The 23,240-nt window shown below is 44.8% G+C and overlaps 2 protein-coding genes across 2 annotated transcripts in view; one reads left to right on the plus strand and one right to left on the minus strand.

Annotated features, from left to right (window-relative positions):
* Positions 1–6,717: 6,717 nt before the first annotated feature.
* adma (adrenomedullin a) lies at positions 6,718–8,411 on the minus strand (the record flags this gene model as incomplete). The annotated part of the gene is made up of 4 exons (XM_080550506.1): positions 8,295–8,411; positions 7,576–7,673; positions 7,281–7,406; positions 6,718–7,024 (listed from the first exon to the last, which is right to left on the minus strand). Exons 2-4 carry the CDS (start codon positions 7,659–7,661, stop codon positions 6,718–6,720), a joined length of 519 nt encoding a protein of 172 aa, XP_080406632.1. The 5' UTR covers positions 7,662–7,673; positions 8,295–8,411.
* A 3,299-nt stretch (positions 8,412–11,710) lies between these two features.
* sbf2 (SET binding factor 2) overlaps positions 11,711–23,240 on the plus strand; it is a gene marked incomplete at its 5' end in the record, with an annotated part of 140,242 nt that continues 128,712 nt past the window's right edge. Inside the window, one exon of the mRNA XM_080526261.1 lies at positions 11,711–11,765. Within this exon, the coding sequence (XP_080382387.1) occupies positions 11,711–11,765 (55 nt within the window). The remainder of the gene's footprint in view (positions 11,766–23,240) is intronic.

Genomic DNA, 23,240 nt, shown 5'->3' on the forward strand with positions numbered 1-23,240 from the left:
CCACGGTGAATAAACCAGTTGAAAATCATCAGTAGTAGAATTAGTCCGACGAAGAGACACCAAACCAGGATGTTATCAACAAACATCAGAGGTCCGACGTTTGAGTCATGGTGAGATAGGTGTTGTATCTGTTCACTCACCTTTTCTCTCTGTCTCTCAGTGAGTGTCTTCTTCCTCTTTGCAGCCTCTCATCTATATTATATATCTGAACTCTGTGGACATTCACTCAAAGAAACACTCTGGTCATTTCCTGTTCCCCCTGTTCTGTTGTGGTCAGGAGATAAGAACTTTCTTACCGCCCCTGACCCTCCAGTGCATCAGACACCATCCTTAACTCTTTCACTGCCGCTGCATGGCAGATGATTATCAATCCTCCAGTCATACCCACTCAACCAGGAAGCAAATTAGTTTGTCGTGATAGGCTAATAATAACTGTCAATCATAACCTCCAGTGACATTCATTGGTTGTCCTCTGACATTAGTTGTTTTCTTACCCTCTCTCTCAGTCTCCTCTACCACAGACAGAGCCTCATCTTTTGTACAGTAGAGGTGCCTACTGCTTACTAACCTCCCCTTCCAACACAATCAGACACTTACAAAGAGAATCCTCACTTACCGAATCATTTTGGTGGAGTTTAAACACTAGGTCGATGCAAAGAACCCAAATGTGTGTAACCATTATTAAGACAGCTGTTTTTAGTTATGGCTTGTGTTTGTGTTTCGGGAACTGTCCATAGTTTGTTCAATGTTGTCCATAGTTTGTTCAATGTTGTGTCTGCACATAAGCTGTTTTGTTTGAAACTTTGTTCCCCCTGCTGCTTTTGAAACAGGTGTCTCTTGATTTTTTTGGTTCTCAGTGTGACTAACCTACCATATAAATAAAGGTTAAATTAAAAACATAATACTAAAAAGAATGGTGTTGGTGAGAGTGGCGGTCCCTATCTCTAACCCTAACCCTCACCGTGACAAACAGCAGCACATTGACAATAACAGACTGTGTGTGTGCACGTCATTGTTCTCAATGTGGTTTACCACCTAGCTTCTCTCTAGCTGCAGTGTATTGTATTTCATATCATGTTGTTCGTTGAAAAGGATTTGTCATCCACTTGCCATCTGTCCTCTCTCAGCAGGAGACAAATAACCCTCTCTTGTGGATGTCTAGTGTAACTGCAGGATATTGGGATGGGATTCCCCGGTATGCTGCCTGTCGAGTCTTCAGGCTCAGGGTAGATATGTGTTTCTGGGTCCTGGCTATCACCACTGGTAGGTGACATCCAACATACCAGCAGCTTCCCACAGGAATGACGACAGACATGATGGAAACAGTTGAGGAGATCAGAAGCCTTAGCTGGAAAGAGAGCATGAGAGCACAGCTTGCCGGAGGACAAGGGTGCCAGAGAGTGTGGCTTCTCTTTAAGAGAAAAAGCTTAAAACACACCTTTTTATTCTGGCTTGTATCTAGTGTTAATCTCAACTTGCACTCTTACGCCTATTTCTTATCTCTTATTTTTTGTTATATTCCTGGTTTTATTGTGTTTTGTGTAATTGATCTATGTCTTATCTCCTACTTCTTGTTTCATTGTGTGGTATTTTATTTTCTATTGTTTTTATGTTCAACGCTTGGAGTTACATTCAATGTCTGACTCGTGCTGTATCAATAAAGTTTGATTGATTGATTGGGTGTGAGCCAGCAGTGTGATTCTACTCGTCAGACAGACTAGGAGGAGATCTATTACCGCTGTGCCCTTCGACACCAGGCCCCGTGGCGGTGCCTGACAGGGTGCTAGATGACAGCACTGATCCTCCCAGCTCAGGTTATCACTTTGAGAGGTGGCTGGAAAAGGCTTAGGGAAGAGCCATGGGCCTACATGGGCCTGCTACTGTGCTCTACTGACCCACCCTGACTGACTGACTGACTGACTGACTGACTGACTGCTCTCACAGCAGGCCTAGAGGAAACCACATCTGCCTCCGACTACTGCTGCTGCTGCTACTACTACTGGGTCTACCCTGGGCTCCTCAACTCTCTCTCTCTCTATCTCTCACTCTCACTCTCTCTCTGTTTCTCGTTGTTTCTCTCTCTCTCTCTCTTCTCTCTCTCTTTCTCTCTCTCTCTCTCTCTCTCTCTCTCTCTCTCTCTCTCTCTCTCTCTCTCTCGTCTGGGGTAGAGCAGCAGGTCACAGTTGGAGGCGTCGCGGTCTTCCATAAAGAGCATGGAAACAGTGCATCAGCCCCAAAAGGACCATGGGGGAGGGAGATGGCGCCCCGCTGATAGAAACTCTGGAGTCATCTGACAGTGTGTCCATAAACAGTGTAAGTATGTGATGTTATCAGCACACTCTTATTGTACGTTGATTATTTGGCTTTCCTGTCCTGGCAGCTCCAGTGTAGACTGTGGTTACAGCACACAGGCTGACTGGCTCATTGATTACATTCATTTGAATTATTTCATTATGCACTGGTATCTCTCATTATAACTGTCTTGGTTGAGGCATCTTGAATGACGTTCTGATGGAAAGAATGGTCCTCTTGTGGCTTTGTTTGTGTGTGTGTGTGTGTGTGTGTGTGTGTGTGTGTGTGTGTGTGTGTGTGTGTGCGCGCGCTCGAGTGTGTGTTATTATTATTTCGTTATTTTTACAACATATTACATTATATTATTTTAATTCAATTTCATTATTTGTATTTTATTTTCATCCTCTCTACCTATTACGGTATTTCTTAAGTTGAATCTGTAGGAATCTCTTAATTATGAATCCTATTTACCTTAAATATATATATACAAATTTGGTATTTGGTACAAAAAAGAAAGTATGAGGTAATAAATACGAGCAGGTTCAGGCACGTACAGTATGTATTTTGTTTATAGATATAATTTCCATATTATGTACAGTTAGTGATGAATAATTGAGCCCCTAGGCATATTAGCACCTGACCTCACCGTGAGAAGGGAAAGTTTTGACCTCTGCTGCCTTTGAGTCAAACTGTCTGGCGTCTGGGGTCAGAGTTCGACCCTCTTTATCTGGATCCTTTCCAATATTTTCCTACTTAGGTAATTTCTCCTTGAAACTCCTGCCTTGGCTTGCTCTCTTGGGGGGTTTGGGCCTGGGTTGATATGAAGTACTGTATGTCATGCAATGTCATTCAAACATGATTGATTCGAATTTTAACGAACTCTTCATATTTGACAGGCCGACCTCTATTACTGTGTCTTATATAAGGCCAGCTCTGCCCCCGACGCCTGTCACGTAAACCTTCTAAATCATACTGATTCTCACCTTTTCGACACCATTAACTGTCAGAGGCTCTGAAGAGGGAGAGAGAGGAATCAACATTGCATGTTTCAGCCTCCTCAAATTTTTTCCTTGTTTTTCCACTCCCAGACTTCCAGATGACATTCCTTACCTGGATGGATATGATGTCCTTTTGGAACAGTGGCCTAGTGCGCTGCCATGTATCACACTGTCCAACTGTCCCCTGGAGGAGCAGAGATTGATGAGGTGTTTAAGGACGGGCCCTCCCCCCCCCCTCCTCAGATGTGTATAAATACAGTGTCATGTTATGTAAGTGAATATCTGTTCTGCTGTGGTCTACCACTGACATTGGAATAGACCCCAGAACACTCCATTGAGTTGTACTTTAGTATCGCCTTTATTTTGATTTACACATCTGTAAGGATTCATTCATGATATATACGTTTCCTTTGTTTTAGAAGCAACCACAAGTACCCTTGTGATTTGGAGGTACAGTTGGTGAACCAGAGCAAACACGGCAATCATATATCATGATATTCACCCTTGAAGTCACTAGATGGCGCCAGATCCCCAGCAATGTCATTTGCCATGTCTCTGGCATTTTTTCCTTTCCGCACATGTCTTCTCCTTATACAATCAGATGGTAATCATCCGCATTGGAATCCCATTGGCGCCTATCCCTGACCTTTCCACTGACCCACCAGATCCAGAACCCCCCGTGGCCCAGAGGACTTACTAATGACCATGTTATGAACCGGAGGGGGGAAGAAGTGCAATGGCCCCTTCTTGACCCTTAAAATTCATCCGAACTTCATCCAGCATACCCGTCCCATAGAGATGTACTGGGGCGTGCTGTGTACTCCGCTGGCCGGTGCAGCACAAGAACATGTGGTCAGCAGGCAAACTGAAATAGGTAGGGGATATGGCCTGTGCTATATGCCACAGACGATGGTTGGAACTGCTTGGATATTAGTTTACTTTTGAAATTGCCTGTGGAAGAGTAAACTTTATTGAGAACAAATTGAATATCGCTCACTACGCGTTGCGTTTTAAGAGCTCGCTGCTGGGCAACAGACTGCACCTTTAATAAGTGTTCCTGACTTTAACAGGCATATTTAATAAACAGCCCTAATCCCTAACAGGCTTTGATATTTTAAACATCCATAGAGCAGACTGTAACCGTGTTCCTTTCTGTGGCTCTTCCTGTGGCTGATTGATAGCAATGACAAACGTTTGTGGTTAGACTGTTCTAGCATGGAAAGCTGTGTCAAAGCCACACTGGTAATGAGTACCAGATGCAGGCGTAGAGGACCTAGAGTCCAGGTTAAATAACCAAACTCTTCCAAACTCGTCCAATCTATTCATCCAACACACCATGAACCGGGGCCAGGCGATAGGTTAGCTGTTAGGTTAGACTGGTGCTTATGGACACTGCACTGGCTTCCTTTGCCACTGTACAAATACCAGTGTTTTTCGTGTGTGTGTGTGTGTGTGTGTGTGTGTGTGTGTGTGTGTGTGTGTGTGTGTGTATGTGTGTGTGTGTGTGTGTGTGTGTGTGTGTGTGTGTGTGTGTGTGTGTGTGTGTGTGTGTGTGTGTGTGTGTGTTGGGTAGAGTTGGTGAGAAGATGTACTACAACAACAAGACACAGGTTTTAACTCCCTATGGGTGTGTGAGAGACGGTGATAATGTGTCAAAGAGAATAGGTCAGTCTGTCTGTCTGTCTGTCTGCACATCTCATAAGAGCACTTTGCTGGTCTGTTTTTATGATGTCCCCTGCATGTCTCTTAGGAATGTCAGACAGAGCCCCCCCTCCTCTCCCCACCCCCCTCGTGGTCCTGTGTCCTGATGTTCTGATCAGCCCAGTAGATAGAGCCCCCCCCTCCCCTCCCCGCCTCCCCACCCCACCCCCCTCGTAGCCCTGCATCCTGATGTTCTGATCAGGCCAGTACATGCAGATGGAACCTCGGCCCGCTCCACTGGCTCTAAGGCCACACTGCGGTGAGGGCCAAGCCAGCAAATATGCTCTGTAGCGAGTTGGAATTCACCAGGCAACCAGTCTGCCCTCTAGGGGGGTCACAGGGGGTGGGTGGGGGGGGGGGGGCTGAGAGGCGGTTAATGAGACCCTGTAATCACTTAACTCAGGCCAGGTGCTGCGTGTCTAACTGGGGCTGTGCAGACAATAGAGTGCCACTTTCAATTTACAACAGTCATTTCCTGTTGAACAGAGGAGTTCTGGGCAATGTCTGATTTTTCATATGGAAAATGTTTATTGTATGACAAAGTGAATCGCTTTGATACAACTAAAATAGACCACATTTACAAATATATTATATACCATAGCTATAAAAAAACACTTATCCTATTACCACAGTTTAAAACATTTTAACATCCATGATGCGAAATAATAGTGGAAACAACATAGCTACAATGCCCTTATATATTCTTCCTGTACAAAAATAGTTTCTATCTCCATAAGTAGTTGAATGTAACCTATAAAACATTTAAATAAGGATATCTTACATATTTTAACTTATATACACAAACTGGCAATAAAAAATATACAAATATAGATTGCACATAATCTCTATACAAAAAAAAAACATTCAAGTATCGTTCAATCCATTATGGACTGGCAAAGACATATCATAGACTCTAAGGCATTTTCCCCTCATACAGTGTCCAAAAGCATGATTTAGATAGACAGCTTCATAGCTCTGCTTTTTTATAAGTCCATCTCCCTGTTTGGCATGGTGGATCAAATGTCTTTTCCTGCTGATTTAGATGGCTTTTAAGTCCAAATGGATATCTTGACTGAGAGGGCTGGAACTGAAGAAAGTGCGGACCAGTATTAGACGGCTTGGTGGAAGAGGATAATCCTTAGAGAGTACAACTCATACAAGTCCACCACTAGTAGGCATATCACTACGAGTCCCAGCATCCCAGGAGAAGAAAGAAGAGAAGAGAGAATCCCCCTCTTTCACCCAGTGGTGTCTCCACTGGACCGGGTATGAGCACTGTTCCCCCCCCCCCCCCCCCGCCCCTGCCTAGCAGAGAGCAGCGGCGTCACTATTGTCTCTCCACTGTGCCATCCAGTGCCTGTAGACCAGCTGCTGGTGTTTTCATAATATGAAAAATAATTCATGCATCGCTCCGCTGAGCCACTGAGCCCAGCTTCCACAGTGAGAGAGAGAGAGAGAGAGAGACAGAGAGAGAGAGAGAGAGAGAGAGAGAGAGAGAGAGAGAGAGAGAGAGAGAGAGAGAGAGAGACGCAGCAACGAGGCTCTCGCTCTCACTTTAGTCCTCCCTGCCCGCCTGGAAAAAATGTGCTGCAGAAGTTTTTTGGCAGGAGTCTAAGGCATGTGGAGAATTCTCGAACGAGGGGCAGAGAGAGAGAGTCAGCCTAGGCTGCTCTCCCCCCCATCTCCCGTGTTCCTCCCCCACCCCCCCACCCCCTGAATGTCCCGCTCATGTCCTCCGTCTGAGGAGGACCTCCAGCTTGTGTACTCGTGAGTCTGTGTTGCTCCACACGGGCCTCAGCCTGCCTCCCTCCAGCTGCAGAGTGGCCCTGCGTCCGGGGAGGGAGCGACGCCTCCGGCCGTACCCTTGGGGGCTGATCTTGTCGATGGGCGCGCTTCCGATCTTTAGCTTGTTGTTGAGCTGGTGGAGCCGGTGGGCCAGGTCGTGCACCGTGCAGGTGCCCAGAGAGCAGCCCTGTCTCCTGGACTGGTTGATTGAGTTCTTGGACCTCTTGGTTCTTACGCTGATGTCAGTGCTGGAGGGTAGCGAGAGAGAAGAGAGAAAGAGAGGACATTCATTAATGCGCTGCATTCCTGACCGACGGACACTCTTGGCTCCAAGGTCCCCACTGCTCAGTTTGCTTACTTTAATGTGCCTTGTGTTTGACAAGTGTGATTCATCTCTTGGATCCCATTAAAAAAAATGTGATTTCACAAGGATGATGAAATGAAAGCAGCATGCGCTTGGGCATGGAGTTCTGTAAAAGAGACATGTACTGTATGTGTTTTTACCTGGAATGAGGAATCAGGATGTCCCTGACATCTTCTGGTCTGACAAACTGCCCAGACTGTGCTATTGTTTCTGCAGACACGCTGTTCAGATCTCTTCTCAATCTGCTCTGGATCCACACGCTCAACCTGCCAAAGGACAGAATGGATCTCATTAGGAAAAACAACCCAGAGAAAGACCAGAACGCAGACAGCAGCCATCTGTCACTATGCCAGGGCTGATTCACAATGTCATGAACTTATCTAATCGACATCAGAAGACGATTAAAGTAACCAAAAAGCTCATCAATCAGCTCACCTCTTTTTCAGCTCTGGGCTCATTTCAAACTCCATGCTGTGTGCAACGGTGGCCAGCAGGCAGCCGCAGAGCAGAAACAGTTTCATTTTGGCCTGAACCTGAAGATGGAAAAAAATGAAGACAAAAAAAAAGGCTTGTTAGTGATTTACTTATTGAAAAGGATGACTTACTCATTCACCTCCTAGCATTCACTGCAAGTCCCCCCTCCTCTGCCCACCAACCATGCTTGCTTGCTCTGATTACACAAGAGTCCAAAAGCCAAGTTATTTGCACTTATCATTCATTTATTTCAAATGTCAAGCTGGGGTCACATTTTGTTCGCTTAAGCAAACTTACAAGCATGTTTTAGGCCCCTGGCCAGGGGAAAGAGCCAGAGTCACAGTCTATGCCTAAGTTCTCCTGGCTAGAGTTCCCATGAGCAAAGTCAATGCCATGACCATGCAGTCAATTACATTTCTAGTACAAAAATAGCTAAAGGAGAAAGTCAAAAGTTAAAACCCTGATGTCTTTAATACACACAGGGGCCACCTACACCCACAAGAGGCTCCTACAACTAAACAACTAAACTTCTTATAACAAGACAGAGAACCTGTCCTTGTCTACCACACTTAAGCCCTGACCTAACAAACAAACCAAAAAAGCCAGCATAAAGCCATCAGCAGGACACAAGAGCAGCAGAGAGCAATCTCTGCTTCAAATAGAACAGAACAGTTACATACCTGAAATCCTTCAATAATTGACTTGGGTGAGAATGCTGTTGTTAGTGTAGAGTCAGCTTGCTAGAGAGTATTCCACACAGGGTTGTTGGAGTAGCTGTTGGTGCTGAAAGGCAGCTGTGACACTGTGCTAATAGCCTCTACACACCAGACGTGGGCCTTTATACAGGAGGTGGGAGGGGCTCCCTGACTGACACACACACTCTCATCCCATTCCCCCCACCCCCACCCCACCCCTCTCCTCTCCACACACCACACAGACTCTTCTCTGCTGCTGGATGAGAGCCTCACATTAGTAATGCTTCAGCAGAAGAAACCAAGGAGAATACAATTATTTAAAGAAATTAGAAGTAAGCCTTGATATTGATTGGGCGATGAGACAGTTGATAATTGGTATGTAAACTAGTTGTTAGTGTACCTTGTTATTCATATTGTCTTAGATAGAACATAATCATTTGTGATTTTTAATTCATGTTTTATCTTACTTATATATAGATATTATATTATTATATTATATATGTTTTACACACATATATATTTGTAGACTTTTTCAACTGTCAACATTTGAGGAATGTTTTGACAGACAGATCATTCAATCTCCCAATGGAGACAATGGTGCAAGTGCTCATTCCTCATGTAGTTGGGGAGGAGGAAGGCATTTTCTGAGTAAATTGGCAACAACTAAATGATAATTTGCACTGACATGAAATGGAAATATTTTTAGAGTGAGAAATCTGGACTTTACTGAACTTTGAGGTCAAGGGATATTTGTCCACCTTGCATTCCGGAACAAAAACATAAAAGACATAACATAAACATGAAACATAATTTCAGGAATGTTGCCACAATGCCTTCTCAAGGCGATGTCGGATTACAAGTTGAGTGTCAGCTTGAGGCAAAGTTGGTTAGTGGGTTAGAGATAAGACAAGAACATTCAGTTATTGATTAATATACTAAGTATGGTGACCTATAACCTCAATATACTCTGTGTTTTTTGTTTAAACATAAGGATAAATATTTGACCTCTCAATCATTTGATTTATTTTGATATTTTCTGGACAAATGTTTTGAGGAATTTTTAATTATCTAAAAATAAAACAAGAGCATGAGTTATTTTTCCTTAGAATATCAATGTTGGCTTTTCATATTTGTATAAAATTCTCTGTCCTCCCTCTTTTTTATGTCTTCATTTTCCAGGAATACTCTAATGATGGCTTCAATCTGAACAGCCAAAGTGTCTGTGCGTCAGTCAGACCCCTCTATGACAGATACCCATTTCTTAGAATCACACATCATAATAATATTATAAATATAATATGACTTCATCAGTAGAGTGTGCCACTCTGAACTCACAAAGTTATACCTAATAATTGTGCATGTCCACTCCATATGTAAAAAAAATAAAAATGCATTGTTCAAACCAGTACAGACTAAGAGAATTCAGAGGAACATATGGGCAGTGAGATAAAGTAAGATATGCAGGGGTCAAAACAATGTTCAAGTCAGAGACGGTCAGAAGGCAGATGTTGATTACTGGTCCCAGGGGGCGAATATCTCCCCAAGATGCCCTGAGGATTAGTACAGGGTAACAACTTTTTTCACACCAATGGACCAAACAGCTGACCCTGGCTGGTTGTGAGGGATCTGTCTAGGGCTGGGAAGTGGGAAGTACTCACAAGTTGAAGTGTAAACTCTATGCATGATCTAAAACCTCAAAAACAGACGGAACAATGTGGAAGCCTCAGTGTTATAGTTCGAGTAACATCACGTGAAGTGCTTTTTCTAAGCTCAGGATGTATCTCAAACAACTGATTACAAAAAAAAAAATGCCTGCATGTGTTGCTGAGCAGGAAATACAGTATCTGTGTCAGATTTGTATAAATCAGTGCAGAAATTCAGACTGAGAACATAATGTGGTATAAATAGATTCCCTCACTTCAGCTGTTAACATAAATATTCTGACACAGACATTCTATTCATAGTTTGTGCTGATTTTCTGCTCACATACTGTAAGTGTCACTCGTGACAAAGTGAATTCATAAATGAGAAACACATGTATTGTAAAACCAGCAAACATTTAGTAACCATTTTGTAATGATAATTGCCTCCTGCAGACAACGAATCCCCATGCTCTTCTATGATCTTATCCAAATATGGCAGAGATTGCACAATCATGACAACATCCTGCTGTTGTTTGCTCTGTTGCTCCTTATATAGCAATCATGTGTTGGCTTATCATATGCCGTGGTGACATGACCGACATTGGCTCAGTCATAGCTGTGGTATGCCAGTGCACAAGTCAGGTAGTGCGAAAGGTGAGTTTCTGTAGGAAGTTCATGTCTTGGAAGGTTCATAGAGGAATCGATGGACACGAGCCCAGTGATGGAGATCCTGTGGAAATATTCCTCAGAGATGTCATGGTGGTTTGATAAACATGGAAACTGCTGGAGTTTGCACCTGTTTCGGCATTCATTTTTGATGAGTGATGTTACAATCTGTTCTCTGCCCCAGTGCCCAAATCACGTTTATTCTCTAAAGAGTAAATTAATCAAATATCAAAGAATTTCGAGAGTACATATGACGCAAATCATGACGATCACTTCATATTCTGGTTTTATTATTAACGCAGATGAAGTGGCTAATACACACGTTGAATTACTGTATATCTTTATATTTTATCAAAAATGCAACGAAAACCTAAGATCATGTGTGATACAGGGGAGAAGCCAGTTGTCCAGATAATCAAGTTATATCCGCTAAGTGACCCAACATTCCAAATAATAGGCTGTAGTCATTATTTGCAGATTCTCTCTGCGCTGTGGGCCAGATGTGAAAGAAGCCCATTTTCAGTCCGGGTCGTTTATATGTTGGCAAAAACAGCACAAGAGGAGAATTCCCGCTCCTCTGTGTTTTTCCGCCCCCGGAGTCTCCCCGATGCTAATGAAACAGACGTCAAGTTGTTGCAAACAGTAGCTCCGCAAACCGAGTTGCTTCGTCCGAGTCTCGAACTTGCGACCTCTGGCTTGCCAACGCACTCAACCGCCTCCTCAGAAATATTGTGAGCTCATATCAGATAGATATGAGATTGCCAATGATAGCCTAGGAAATAGCAGGAGCCAATTCATTTGTATATTCTGCAATGTTGCTGACAGAAACCTACTCTCTTGTCTCCCGTAGAATAATATCTTAGCGCTTCTAACATGCTTCTGTGCATGCAAGTGTGCAGAGATGACTTTCCAGGGGTGATGAGAGGGTGTTCCGTGGGCAGGGTGTGACCGTCTATCTGGAGACCAGCGGCCCACGCCCATGGACTGCGCTGCACGCAGGCGCACTGGCACTCCTTCTGTCAAACATGGCTGTGCTTTTGAAGAAAGAAAAATGCTGAATTGTGTTGGTAGATTTCGGGAAAAACAGAAAACATGGCTAGATTGGCTGATTATATGGTTGTCGTAGGATATGATCACGAGAAAGCTGGTGAGTTTTCAAAAGTAATGCTGTGAACAGGAATGCTACATTGAGCTTCAAAGTGGTGGGATTTCTCCAGGCCGTCACTGTTGATCATGCTATTAGTTAGCAGCTTGCTAACTGTGATTGGAAGCACCACTGCTTTGCTATTCATTTTGGATCTGTAGTATAACGTAGTGTAAATTGCACACGCGTACGATAACTCGTAAGCGTGTGCCATTTAGCAAGTCACAAGAAAATGTGTTTGTGGTGGGCGTGGTGATATTTCAATCCCGAATGGAGCTAACTTTCATAGATGGAGTGGATCCTCTGGACCTGTCACATCTGGGACGGTTTGACAAATCCACCCAGGGTTCAGTCGTTGGGATGTGGAGATGTAACTGGGACGAGTATTATTGATCTTGGCCCTAACCCTAACCCTCTTGTGTTGATTGATTTTGCCATAAATCATGCAATGCAATCTGTATCCCATTTATTGAGTATCTGATGTCTGACGATACTTTCTGGTGTAATTGCACTCTTTCACGCAGTCCAGTTTTGAGACCTTTTAGCAGCATTTCATACAATATATATTTCCATCTTCGATCGTATTTCCACAAGCGATTTGTTTTAATGATACGTTTACCACGCCTGATGCTTCATCGATTTGATGTTTGTGTACATGCAGGCAAACTGGCCTTTTATCCCGTTTTGTTGCAGTGGTGCTACGCCCATCAGCTCGGAGAGAGGCAGGCAGTCTTCTGATCCCTGGCTTGTTAACCCTCTCCCACTGGGCTCCCTTTGTTAGTGTAAGGATACACTGTCTTACCGAGAGGAAACAAGGCTGTCATTCTACAGGGTAGTCTGGTCGAACACAGTTGTGACTGTTGTGCAGGAAGATACTGTGTTTATTCCATCGTAGTCACCTGTTGAGACAGATCTGCTGAACAGGAACATCAACCAAACTTCAGTCCATATTATGCTCTTTCAGATTTTAAAACTCATTCTAAAAAAAAACTCATTTTAAACTCATTTTAAAACTTCAATGATTGATCATCAGTTGTGCTGCCTAGGGTGGCCCAGTGTGGGAACTGGGGCGGTGTTCTCTCAACTGGGACACCGGAAACGGTTTTAAGAATTCATACACAATCTCACAAAAAGCAAACAAAAACATTGAGCTAGGAATGCAAGAATGGATTTCAGTTTTGGGTCGTACTTATCATAAGCCTAACATAGCTGCGCTATTCCTGTGTAGTTGCACTGTAAAATAAATTAGTGACAACATTCTAGCATAGGTTACAGTGTTACCAGAATGGGTCTAATTGCAGAGTTACTACACAGGTATAGGGTTCACCCATTTTTGCTTTAGTCTCATTTCATAGCACATGTGTCCATTTAGCAGGGGTGCAAACCTTTCTGCTAAATTAGCCGTTTTTATCTCAAAAGTCATCCATCTGAAGTGTGTAGATCTGCAGAAAAAATATTTTGGGTGGGGAGGGGGGGGGGGGTGTCTAAGTCTCATCCAAGTCACATGATGCGAGAGCTAACTAATCTCTGCTGCTGTTGAAATAACTTTTAGCTTCAGGGAGCTAGGTACAATTCCATACAGCATAGGGAACACAGTCACAGTAAACTGTTTTCGAAGTAATTCTGCAGGTGTTAAGGTCTGGGCTGCCGCTACTTACATGCATCATTGTTAGACCACCGTTAGTGCTAGCGATATCTATTTAACACCATTAGTGCTAGCGCTAAGGTTAGCCGCAAAAAATGTGTCACCTTTTTGGGCCATCACCAGTTTGCACCCCTGATTTAGGGCCTTTACCTGGTCATTGAAGAAGAAGCTTGGTCCACTGTCTACACAGCAGATGTTTTTCCCTCCACCTTGATCGTTAAGTCCAGTCTCGGATGCAGGAGGTCAAGGCGATCATCCCACTGCTAGACTGAGGGTGCTCCTACTGCTTGGCATCCAGACCCAATTCTCTTACATGATCATGAACCCCTGGAAGGTCATCTAGATGCCTGTCATCTGTCATCTGGAATAGGCCTGCTGTCAAGAGCTATGTCATCGTCGTGCAGGGCCAGGCCGTTGCTCTTGACCCATTGAGGGACATTAATCGCAATCCTGTGTGGATTGGTTTTGCCTGTAATAAATCATGCGATCATGCTATTTTGTTGATGTCTGACATCAACACGATACTTTCCGGTGTAATTGCACTCTCTCACGCAGGAATAGGCCTGCTGTCAAGAGGTATGTGATCATCGGGCAGGGTTCGGCCATTGCTCATGACACATTTATTTTCACTTCAGTCATTTTGGGAAGAAGACCCACTGGTCATAAAAGCCAATGTGCCCATCCCCCTTACATGTAGCCTCCTGTAACTGACTCTGAGAGAGGAAAGAGAGGTGTTAGAGTGCCTAGGCACTGTGTCTCATGTAGCATTTTCCGTCATTTTTAAGTTAGTAGAGAAACATTCATAATCTTGTATTCAAGGTCACTTTCTGCTGCCAGTGTAAACCAATAACCATTGTCTCTAAGAATGACCTGGAAAATCTAGCTAGGCTATGTGAGGGGCACCTTGGTGATGAAGGTAAAACCCCACGCCCACTAGGATTTCTGTAGTAGTTGTTCTTTTTCCAGTGGGGGCTGGTTCGTCTCTCTGGGGACTAATGTCTTATTTGATCCATAAACCTTGGATTTATACGGCTGCAACCAGCTGGAATGCTAGGAGAAGACAGCTAGGTTGGACGCAGGCTTGAATAAGCAGTGTGTCTTTCTCCTTACTGAGGGATAGTATTTCGAGTTATTGGCGCTGAGGGCCGGAGTAAATGCTCTCTGGCTTGCTGCGAGCCGTAAATTGTCATTAGCGAAGTGAAACGGAGGAATTTGCCCTAGCTGCCTGTCTCATACTTTCAGCCGAGGTGACACCTTTCCTATAAGAGCTGCAGAGATGTGTTTGTGAGGCGTTTAGGCTACTATCCCGCCCTCCTCGTCTTTACGAGAACCTTGGTGTTGAGGCTGTGGACACAGGAGATGGCTTATGTAAGGTTTGTGCTCAAACCTGCATGAAAAAAAAAACACCTCTAACATTATTAGTGAACAAGTAGAAAACGCTTCCATATGCATATTCCTGATGGCTGTATGATATTGCTGTTTTTGATATTAGCTGTACACCTTTAGGGATGCAAGCATGCGAGAGAAAGAGAGAGAGTTGGATCTGGGGTAGAATTGAGTCTACTGTACTGTAGCATGACTCTAATGTATTCTTCAGACTTGGCTTTGCACTGTGATTACACCTTCATGTGTTTAGCCTTCAGGAAGTGAAGTGTACCGGTAATGTTTTGTTGGCTTAATTGCTTACCTATAGCATTGTAAATAAGGCATGTGCAGATCCCCAAATCTTGCACATGGCAAAGGTTGTGTTTTAAAAAAAAAATAATGCAGTTTGTAGATTGTAAGATTTATCTCTGAGTTGATAGCAGTAGGCTATCTTGAATGGCCTCTGTAATTATGTGATTTGTCAGGAACAACAACTCGTGCCGGGCCTAGGCCTATTTGGCATTCACACAAAGAAACATTTTTCAAATCACTGCGCAACAGCCAGCAGTTTAGCCTCTGATAATGTTTTCTTGTCAACAAAGCATTTTTGTTGTTGTTTTTTTTTGTGCAGATTTTCTGCTGAGTTATTTCATCTGGAAACACTTATATGGTGTTTATATTCTTCTGCATTCTTTTTTCATTTGCCTGTTCTGCTCGGTGTTGGTTTTATGCCTTGATTTCCAAATCTGGGTTGAGGAATTTACTGGATCCTTTTAATTAGCTTGGTGTAGTTTTGATGAGCGATTTCACTTGCTGTGCACGTGTCTGCTGCCTTTGGCTTTCGTCAGTTGGGAGAATGGCTGTACTGTACTGTGTGTGTGTGTGTGTGTGTGCCTGTGCCTGCCTGCCTGCCTGTCTGACTGCCTGCCTGTCTGCCTGCCCCTCCGGCCTGTCTGCCTGCCCGCCCGCCCGCCCGCCTGTCTGTCTGTCTCTGTGATCTTTCCTCTCTCTTAAGTCTGTTCAGTTCGTGAGACGAGGCATATCAGTAATTTGTAGCTTTCCCCCAATATAGGTCAGTACCCCCAGTCGTCCCCCACCACACAGTGTGCGTGAGGGGGTTGGAATGTACTGGTCTACTGGACCAGTTGTGGGACTTAATCGGTCCTGGTTGATCAGAATCATAGGGGAGAAATGTGGACAGATGTGGAGTCTATACCCCTGTCTCCCCTCTAGACAGACAGGCCTGCTGGAGACAATAGGATCACAGTCAGGCGGGAAGATGTTAAATCCTACTGTATAGAACAGGGGTCCCCAAACTACGGCCCGCGGGCCGAACACGGCCCGCCCCCACACTTGGACCGGCCCTTTGAACAACGTGTAATTTCTAACTGCAATTGCGGCATTGCACCGACGTGGTGGCGGGGGCGCTGTTTCGCAAATAAGTTAGCTTTCGTGTTTGCTAGCGAAATAGCTGATAGTTGATGTTGACTGCTCAAGGTCATACATATTTGAAAGTACAGAATGCCTGAGAGCCTTATATTGCATTATATTACATTACATTTTGAATGGTCATCTGGTGCCTGAATATTGTGTTTCCTTTACATAAATAATGACATTTCCACCATAAATTGATGCAGAAAGGGCACAAATTGCATCTAAATTCACCAGAATGCAAGAAATTAAGGGTTTGATGCTCGTTTAAGGACCCCCAGACAGCCCTGCTTCATGGGTCCCCCCGTGTATGATGAGGGTCCTCCCTCAAGTATCAGACTGTAAAACTGATTATATTTCATTGACATATCACTATAGGTATAAATTCCAACCAAATTCAACTGTTTAGACTTTGTTTGCATCCACCAGTGCTCTCCTGCGCGCAATTGCTTTGCGCAACCGCCTCCATTCCACTCCGTTCCATATTATTTTATGTTAGAGACCAACCCAGGCCCCCCATCACAGAAAGGAAAAATTATGTGGCCCTCACAGAAAAAAGTTTGGGGATCCCTGGTATAGAAGGTTTCAGATGTCTATTAGGTCTATCTTTATTTTTTTATTCTAGTGTATTATTCAATTGTCACTTTATTTTGTTGTTGTTGTTTGTGGTCTGAGTTGCTGTAACGCCTGAATTTCCCCTCAGGGATCAATAAAGTACTAATAAGTACTAAATAAGTCTGTCTGTCTGTCTGTCTGTCTGTCTATCTATCTGTAGTTCTACACCCACCCCAGTGCTGAATGGTTGATGTAGGCAACGAGGCTTTACAAAGCAGAGGCTCAAGATAATCTGCTAAGATTATACCTGCTCAGCCTTTATTTATTTATTTATTTATTTAAGTGAGAACATTTTGTTTGCAGGATGAGCAAGGCCATGTCTCTGGACTGCCAACCCATAGTTGGAGATGGCATCGACCTACTTTAAGTATCATATTTCACCAAGCCCTGCTCTTCTGAATGTTAATAACAGGATATTTTGACACATACTGTAGGTTTAAGGGGCTTGAGAGATTTGTTACAAAAACATCAATAAGTATTGTCAGGGATTATGGCTCAATGATGGGGAATCATAAATCATTTGTAATTTGTTTTAGCAGGGACATCCAAAGGTGTAGAGGAAATGTTTACCAGCCTCTCTCCAAGGAACGCTAGGAAAAGAGTTGGCATGTCACATCAAACACTTAGGCCTACCTCTTGTTACGTTTCGGGTGGCATAGTTTGTGTGCAGGATAAGAGTGAAGTGGAAAAAGGAAGGTTAGGCCTCTAATGTTCTCATAACAGTTTTGGAAACGTTCCCCTTTTTATTCCATGTCCATGCTGAGGAGATCAGCTAGCAGAGTCAGAAGAGTCCCCCTCTGTGGCTTTCACTCAGATACAGATACTTCTGTTGTGGTCAGGTTGTAGGATTTAAGATGGCAGATGTGGAAACGGTTCTTCTGTTATTTAACATCGGGGATTTGTAGCCGCCCATTGATTGGCTGACGGGCTATGGGCCGCTTCCCGTTTGGTCTTTGGCTTTGTGGCGAGAGGCATCCTGACCACAATGGACGAGTTCCTTCCTTTCTGCCAGAGTGCAGAGTTGCAGGCGTGTGATAGCCAAAGCTTGTCCATGGAAACTCCACTGACTGCTCTCGTGAGCAGCTATCCTGATTCTTGTCGTTGCCATTCCCCCCCCAAAAAAACATCCAGGTGATTACGCAAGTCATGTAAAGTTGGAAAAGCAATTTACATTAGTGTATGATTATAGGAAAGGATAACGATGAGTAGGCTGCAGATGTTTGACGTGTGGTAAGAAGTAATGCAAAGTCAGCAATGGTCAGTCCACGTTCCCTAATCAGCAACCCCCTCATCAGTCTAATCAGATGGAATCTAATACTCATGTTTTCATATTCAAAGTGCTTGATTGACAGCTCTATGGTTGAACTCTATTTAAACTCAGGCTGATTTGCCTTGCTCTTTTAGGGAAATGAAACCAAAACAGAAGCCATCATGGAGGGTCATCATTTATGGTTAACACGTGGGCTGATTAACAAATTCTGTGTGCGAAGTACGTCGGTGGTTGTATGGTTAACCTTCCTCAGCTCCAATTCATTTGACCCATATAATATTGATTTATATCTCATTTTCCCTTTCTACTTGTCTTCTTTGTCATGCCCTTTTAGTGATGCCTCTCCTTCCAAATTTTGTCCAGTCCTGCAGCTGCTTCTGAACGCTGGAATGCTTCCTGGAATTGGATCTTGATGACATCATTAATTTGTTAATCTTTGATACCCTTTTGCTATGCAAACGATGGCCCGTTTCTTTTGCATACCATCTCTTTGGAACATCCAGGGAACATTCAGTCTAGTTCTTAGGATGGGGGGGTTTGGAAATGTTTTCGACAGCTTTTTGGCGGTTTTTGCAGCTTTACGTAACCTCTGATAGCACTGAGCGCTAACTGGGTTTCATTACGCTGAGAGAACTCGGGGGGGGGGGGGGATTTTCAATAAACCAACTCTTGTGGAACAGAGGAGAACGTTTGAGTGAGCAGCAAGCAGCACCTGCCAACCTGTCTTCTCCCCACTCCAACGGAGCACCTGTCCACACACTGGGCCAGATGCAGGTTAGGGTCGAACGCAGGGATGACGAAGGCTGGTGTGGGCTGCCCCCCCAGCCCCCCGACTTCGGCCTTACTGGGTAAAAAAGCAGACCTGCCTGCGCCTCCCCACTGCTGATTTATGGACCAGCTCTGCTAGAAGACCAAGTCCAGGAAGATGGATGGCCCTTTTTTCCGAGACTAGAAACATCTGCACTAATCAAGAGAGACTAATGACCATTCTGTGTGGTTCTTTTGGAGACCCAAAACCATTCAATCGTGAGATAACGTCTAGAGCGTTCTGTCTTCGCTCTCGTGTTTTTTTTTTGTTGGCCTGTACGTCATTTTGTCGTAAGCCTTTGTGCTGCGAGTGTACGCCAATATTTGCTCTTCTAACTCTGAGCACACATTTTTCTCCTGTCTTAAATTTGCTCAACAGTCAAATTTTTGCCTGTGTGTATCTCACCACGAGCCAAAGACAGAGTAGTAATGGCTTGAGCGCTGCGGTATGGCGTAACCTCCACCCCTGATAGCCCGTCTTCAACTGTCACAGGCATGTGGAGTGAACATGAAGCAGACCATTATTCAACCATTATCTCATTAAGGGTTACCCCATTACCCTCCCAGTGATGAATAACGGCAAACTCTTTAACGGTTTGAGTCTGTTCTTTCATAGCGTGTTTTGAGGACACTCAGGAGACCTATGTTGAATATTGGGGAAAAACATATTGCTTAATGGTTTTGTTTATGGTTTGGTTTCATGGGTTTGACATCTGCTTTATGCCTGTAAGTTTTACAACGTTTTCCAAGTTAACATATCTTGTAACACTTTATACCACATCACATATGGTGTTGATAAATTAAACAGCCCCTAGCCCAGGCACTTCGGTGCATATTTCGTTCTTAAGAAACGAATCAGTCAATTTCGATGCTACTGTAAATTCATGTCCCTACTCAATTGTAATGGGCAACCAGCAAAACAGGCTCTTTTCAGTGTGTTAGAGAGAGTGGAAAATACCAACTGTTGTTTGGAATTCCTCTCTGCCTGTGTTATTGCAAGAGGATCCTGAAATTAGCATGTTCCTGTTCTGGCTCGGGTTCTGTTACCCTGTAGCGCGGCCAGGCTGTTTTATTGCCATCTGGGGGGTAGTATCTGACAGTACGAGCTGCTTTTAATTGTTTACAGAGTGCAGCCTCACAGAATGCCAGGAATTCTGTCATTTATTGTCATCCTTTGGTGAAAATTAGAGCTTGGAACACTCAAAGATTCCAAGCATGTGATCTCAATTAGAGTAGGGGTACTTACAGGCCTAGGCACCTGATGCGCTGTCATGGTCAGGACTGGACAAGCTTGCGACCCCTCCAGCCCCCCAGCCCCTCCAACCCTCCAGCCCCCCAGCCCTCCAGCCCCCCAGCCCCTCCAGCCCCCCAGCCCCTCCAGCCCCCCAGCCCCTCCAAGCCCCCAGCCCCATCAGCCCTCCAGCCCCCCAGCCCCTCCAGCCCCCCTGCCTCTCCAGCCCTCCAGCCCTCCAGCCCCATCAACCCTCCAGCCCCCCAGCCCCTCCAGCCCCCCCCCCCAACCCTCCAGCCCCCCAGCCCTCCAGCCCCCCCCCAACCCTCCAGACCCCCAGCCCTCCAGACCCCCAGCCCCATCAACCCTCCAGCCCTCCAACCCTCCAGACCCCCAGACCCCCAGATCTCCAGACCCCCATCCCTCCAGCCCCTCCAGCCCTCCAGCCCCCCAACCCTCCAGCACCCCAGCCCTCCAGACCCCCAGTCCCCCAGCCCTTCCAACTCTCCAGCCCCCCAACCCTCCAGCCCCCCAGCCCCTCCAAACCTCCAGCCCCATAACCCTACACACTGGCTTGCTTAACACCCTCATCCTTAGTACACACACAAGCTTGGGCCAGGAGTCAGGACCCTGGTAAAGATTAACCCCCCCAGCCCCACCCCTTCTTGTCTCTAAACGCCTGACGGAGGTCAAGGTTTGAAGGGGCTGCTGACAGCAGGCTTAAGCCTCTCAGGGCAGGAGGGCAGGAGGGCAGGAGGGCAGGAGGGCAGGAGGGCATGAGGGCAGGAGGGCAGCAGGGCAGCAGGGCAGCAGGGCAGCAGGGCAGCAGCCCACTGTGAGAGCGTGGTGATGAGGTGTAGCAAATCCCTCCTATCTGATTTCTGCTCTCTCTCTGTCCTTGACACAACCTGCCACTCTCATGTTCCTGGCCCTGACATGTCTCTTTTGGGTGCTGTTTATGCTGTTGTTTGCTTTAGTTGTAATCAGAGGGTTAGTGTGTGAGTGTTGTACTGTTGTTGCTGGTAGCAGTTCCAGTTCTGACCAAACAACAGCAACTTAGCGTACTCTGTACTCTGTACTCCTGTTTCCTCAAAAACCTTTGCTGTTCCAGTTTTGTAGATTTGGGAGAGAACCCTCCCCCCTGGTTAGGACTGAGCTGCACAGATCTCCTCTCGGCTGGTAATATTTTCAGGAAACAGAATCAACGTCAATGTTGAAATAAAAAGTTGTTTTCTGTAAAAAGACAAGATGAAAGAGGGGAGGAAACTCAGGTTTTGACTGACAGTCGGTAGACAGTCACATCAGCACATTCCTCAGTCGTCTCACATGTCAACAGGGCCCAGTTGTTCAAAATGTTTCATCTGGATCAGAAATGTATCCTGATTCTTTTTTGGTCAACTCAATCGGATCCTGGATCAGAGAAAATAATCGGGATCATTCTGATCCACATTAAAAGTTTTGAACAACTGGGCCCAGGTGACTAGCTGCTCAATGTCAGGATGTCAGGAGCTCGTTGAAATTTGATTTAGCGTGTTTAGTGTTGTTTTTTTCTTGTAGAAGATTAATGTCATAAATACAGAACAGTGTGTGCAATAATACTCTGTTTCTATTCTCGATATGAGACTGTTTTTCCTCAACATGGATTGGATAAGAACTCTGCTCTATAACTGTATGACTGTCATCTTAGATTACAGTCTCAATGAAGTCATCGGGTCAGACAATACATTGTGACCAAACGCACGTTGGAAAGCAGTCCCCCTGGATGCTGTTTTTGGCACGCTGAAGAAAGGAATTATTTTATGTTCTTCGATTAGATTCATTTCCCTTTCATTAGTTTTCCAGATTGTTGGTTAGGAATGCTCTTGTGTCACCTCTGGAATAGCCTACATCTCAGTCTATTGTAAGTCATGATTTATGTTGACAAGAACTTAATTGCGTCCAAAGTTGCTAAAACAATTGTACTGTAAGGGAGCCCATATGTGACCTTGTACTTGTTGACGTCGTAAACGCTTCACAGTACAGTGCAGCTGTACGCAATGGTAAGTAAGACGATGTGCCGCATGGTTCTTCAACCTTGCGCTGATTGCCAAACGGATATAAAGGATTAAGTTCATAGGCGGCAAAGCCCCCCCTGTCCTTAAACAGTGCCACCCTAATGTATTGATAATGCCACAGTGCCATCAGTTTGACAGGTTAGGCGACGTGCTGAAATGATTGGTGACCTACCTGGCAGATGTTATGGTGGGGGGGGGGACTGTGGGGGTGTGTGTGTGTGTGTGTGTGTGTGTGTGTGGGGGGGGGGGGGGGGCACTCTCACTCTCACTCTCACTCCTCATCTCCTCGGGTTTTACTGTCTCTCCGCGACAGTAAAACCTGAGGAGATGAGGAGTGAGAGTGAGAGTGCCCCCCCCCACACACACACACACACAGGCCTGTCAGAACGCATCACTCCTAAATGAATGGCCTCCCCACTCCTGTAATCTGCTTCGTGTTAGCTATCCCGGTTCAGTTTCTCGCACTTAATCTCTGACCACATTCCCTGTGAAACATCTTGATTTAATCCAAGCCTGTAATTTATTTATTGGCCTGTGACTGATTCCAGATCTGCTGATGCATTTTGACTTCATTCTTTTTAACCTCTCTCTGCGTGTTTATTTCTTGTGTCGATGGCAAGGTCACATTCAGATCCAATTTCACTGTCAATTAACTCATTTACACGCTCGGAGCACAGGCCTTTGTTGTGTTCTGGTTTGCACTGGATTAAGCCTATTTCAGGGTGACTAGACTGAATTATTGCTTTTGCTCAATGAGTGTTGGTTTGACAATATGTATATAAAGGCATGCCTTTATTTCTGGGTCGTTTTATGAATCATACAAACAAACAAAGCCTTAGATTGTTTTCTATAAGCCATTAAGAACAAACGTTATGTTTTCTCAATAGAGTAGGATGGCGTTTGTGGATGTCTTGTAGGATGGCTTATTTCATTTGTCAGGACAAGACACACACACACACACACACACACACACACACACACACACGCACACACACACACACACACACACACACACACACACACACACACACACACACACGCACACACACACACACTAGGG

Source organism: Nansenia antarctica (genome assembly GCF_963989245.1).
Source record: "Nansenia antarctica genome assembly, chromosome: 1".
Taxonomy (NCBI): Eukaryota; Metazoa; Chordata; class Actinopteri; order Argentiniformes; family Microstomatidae; genus Nansenia; species Nansenia antarctica.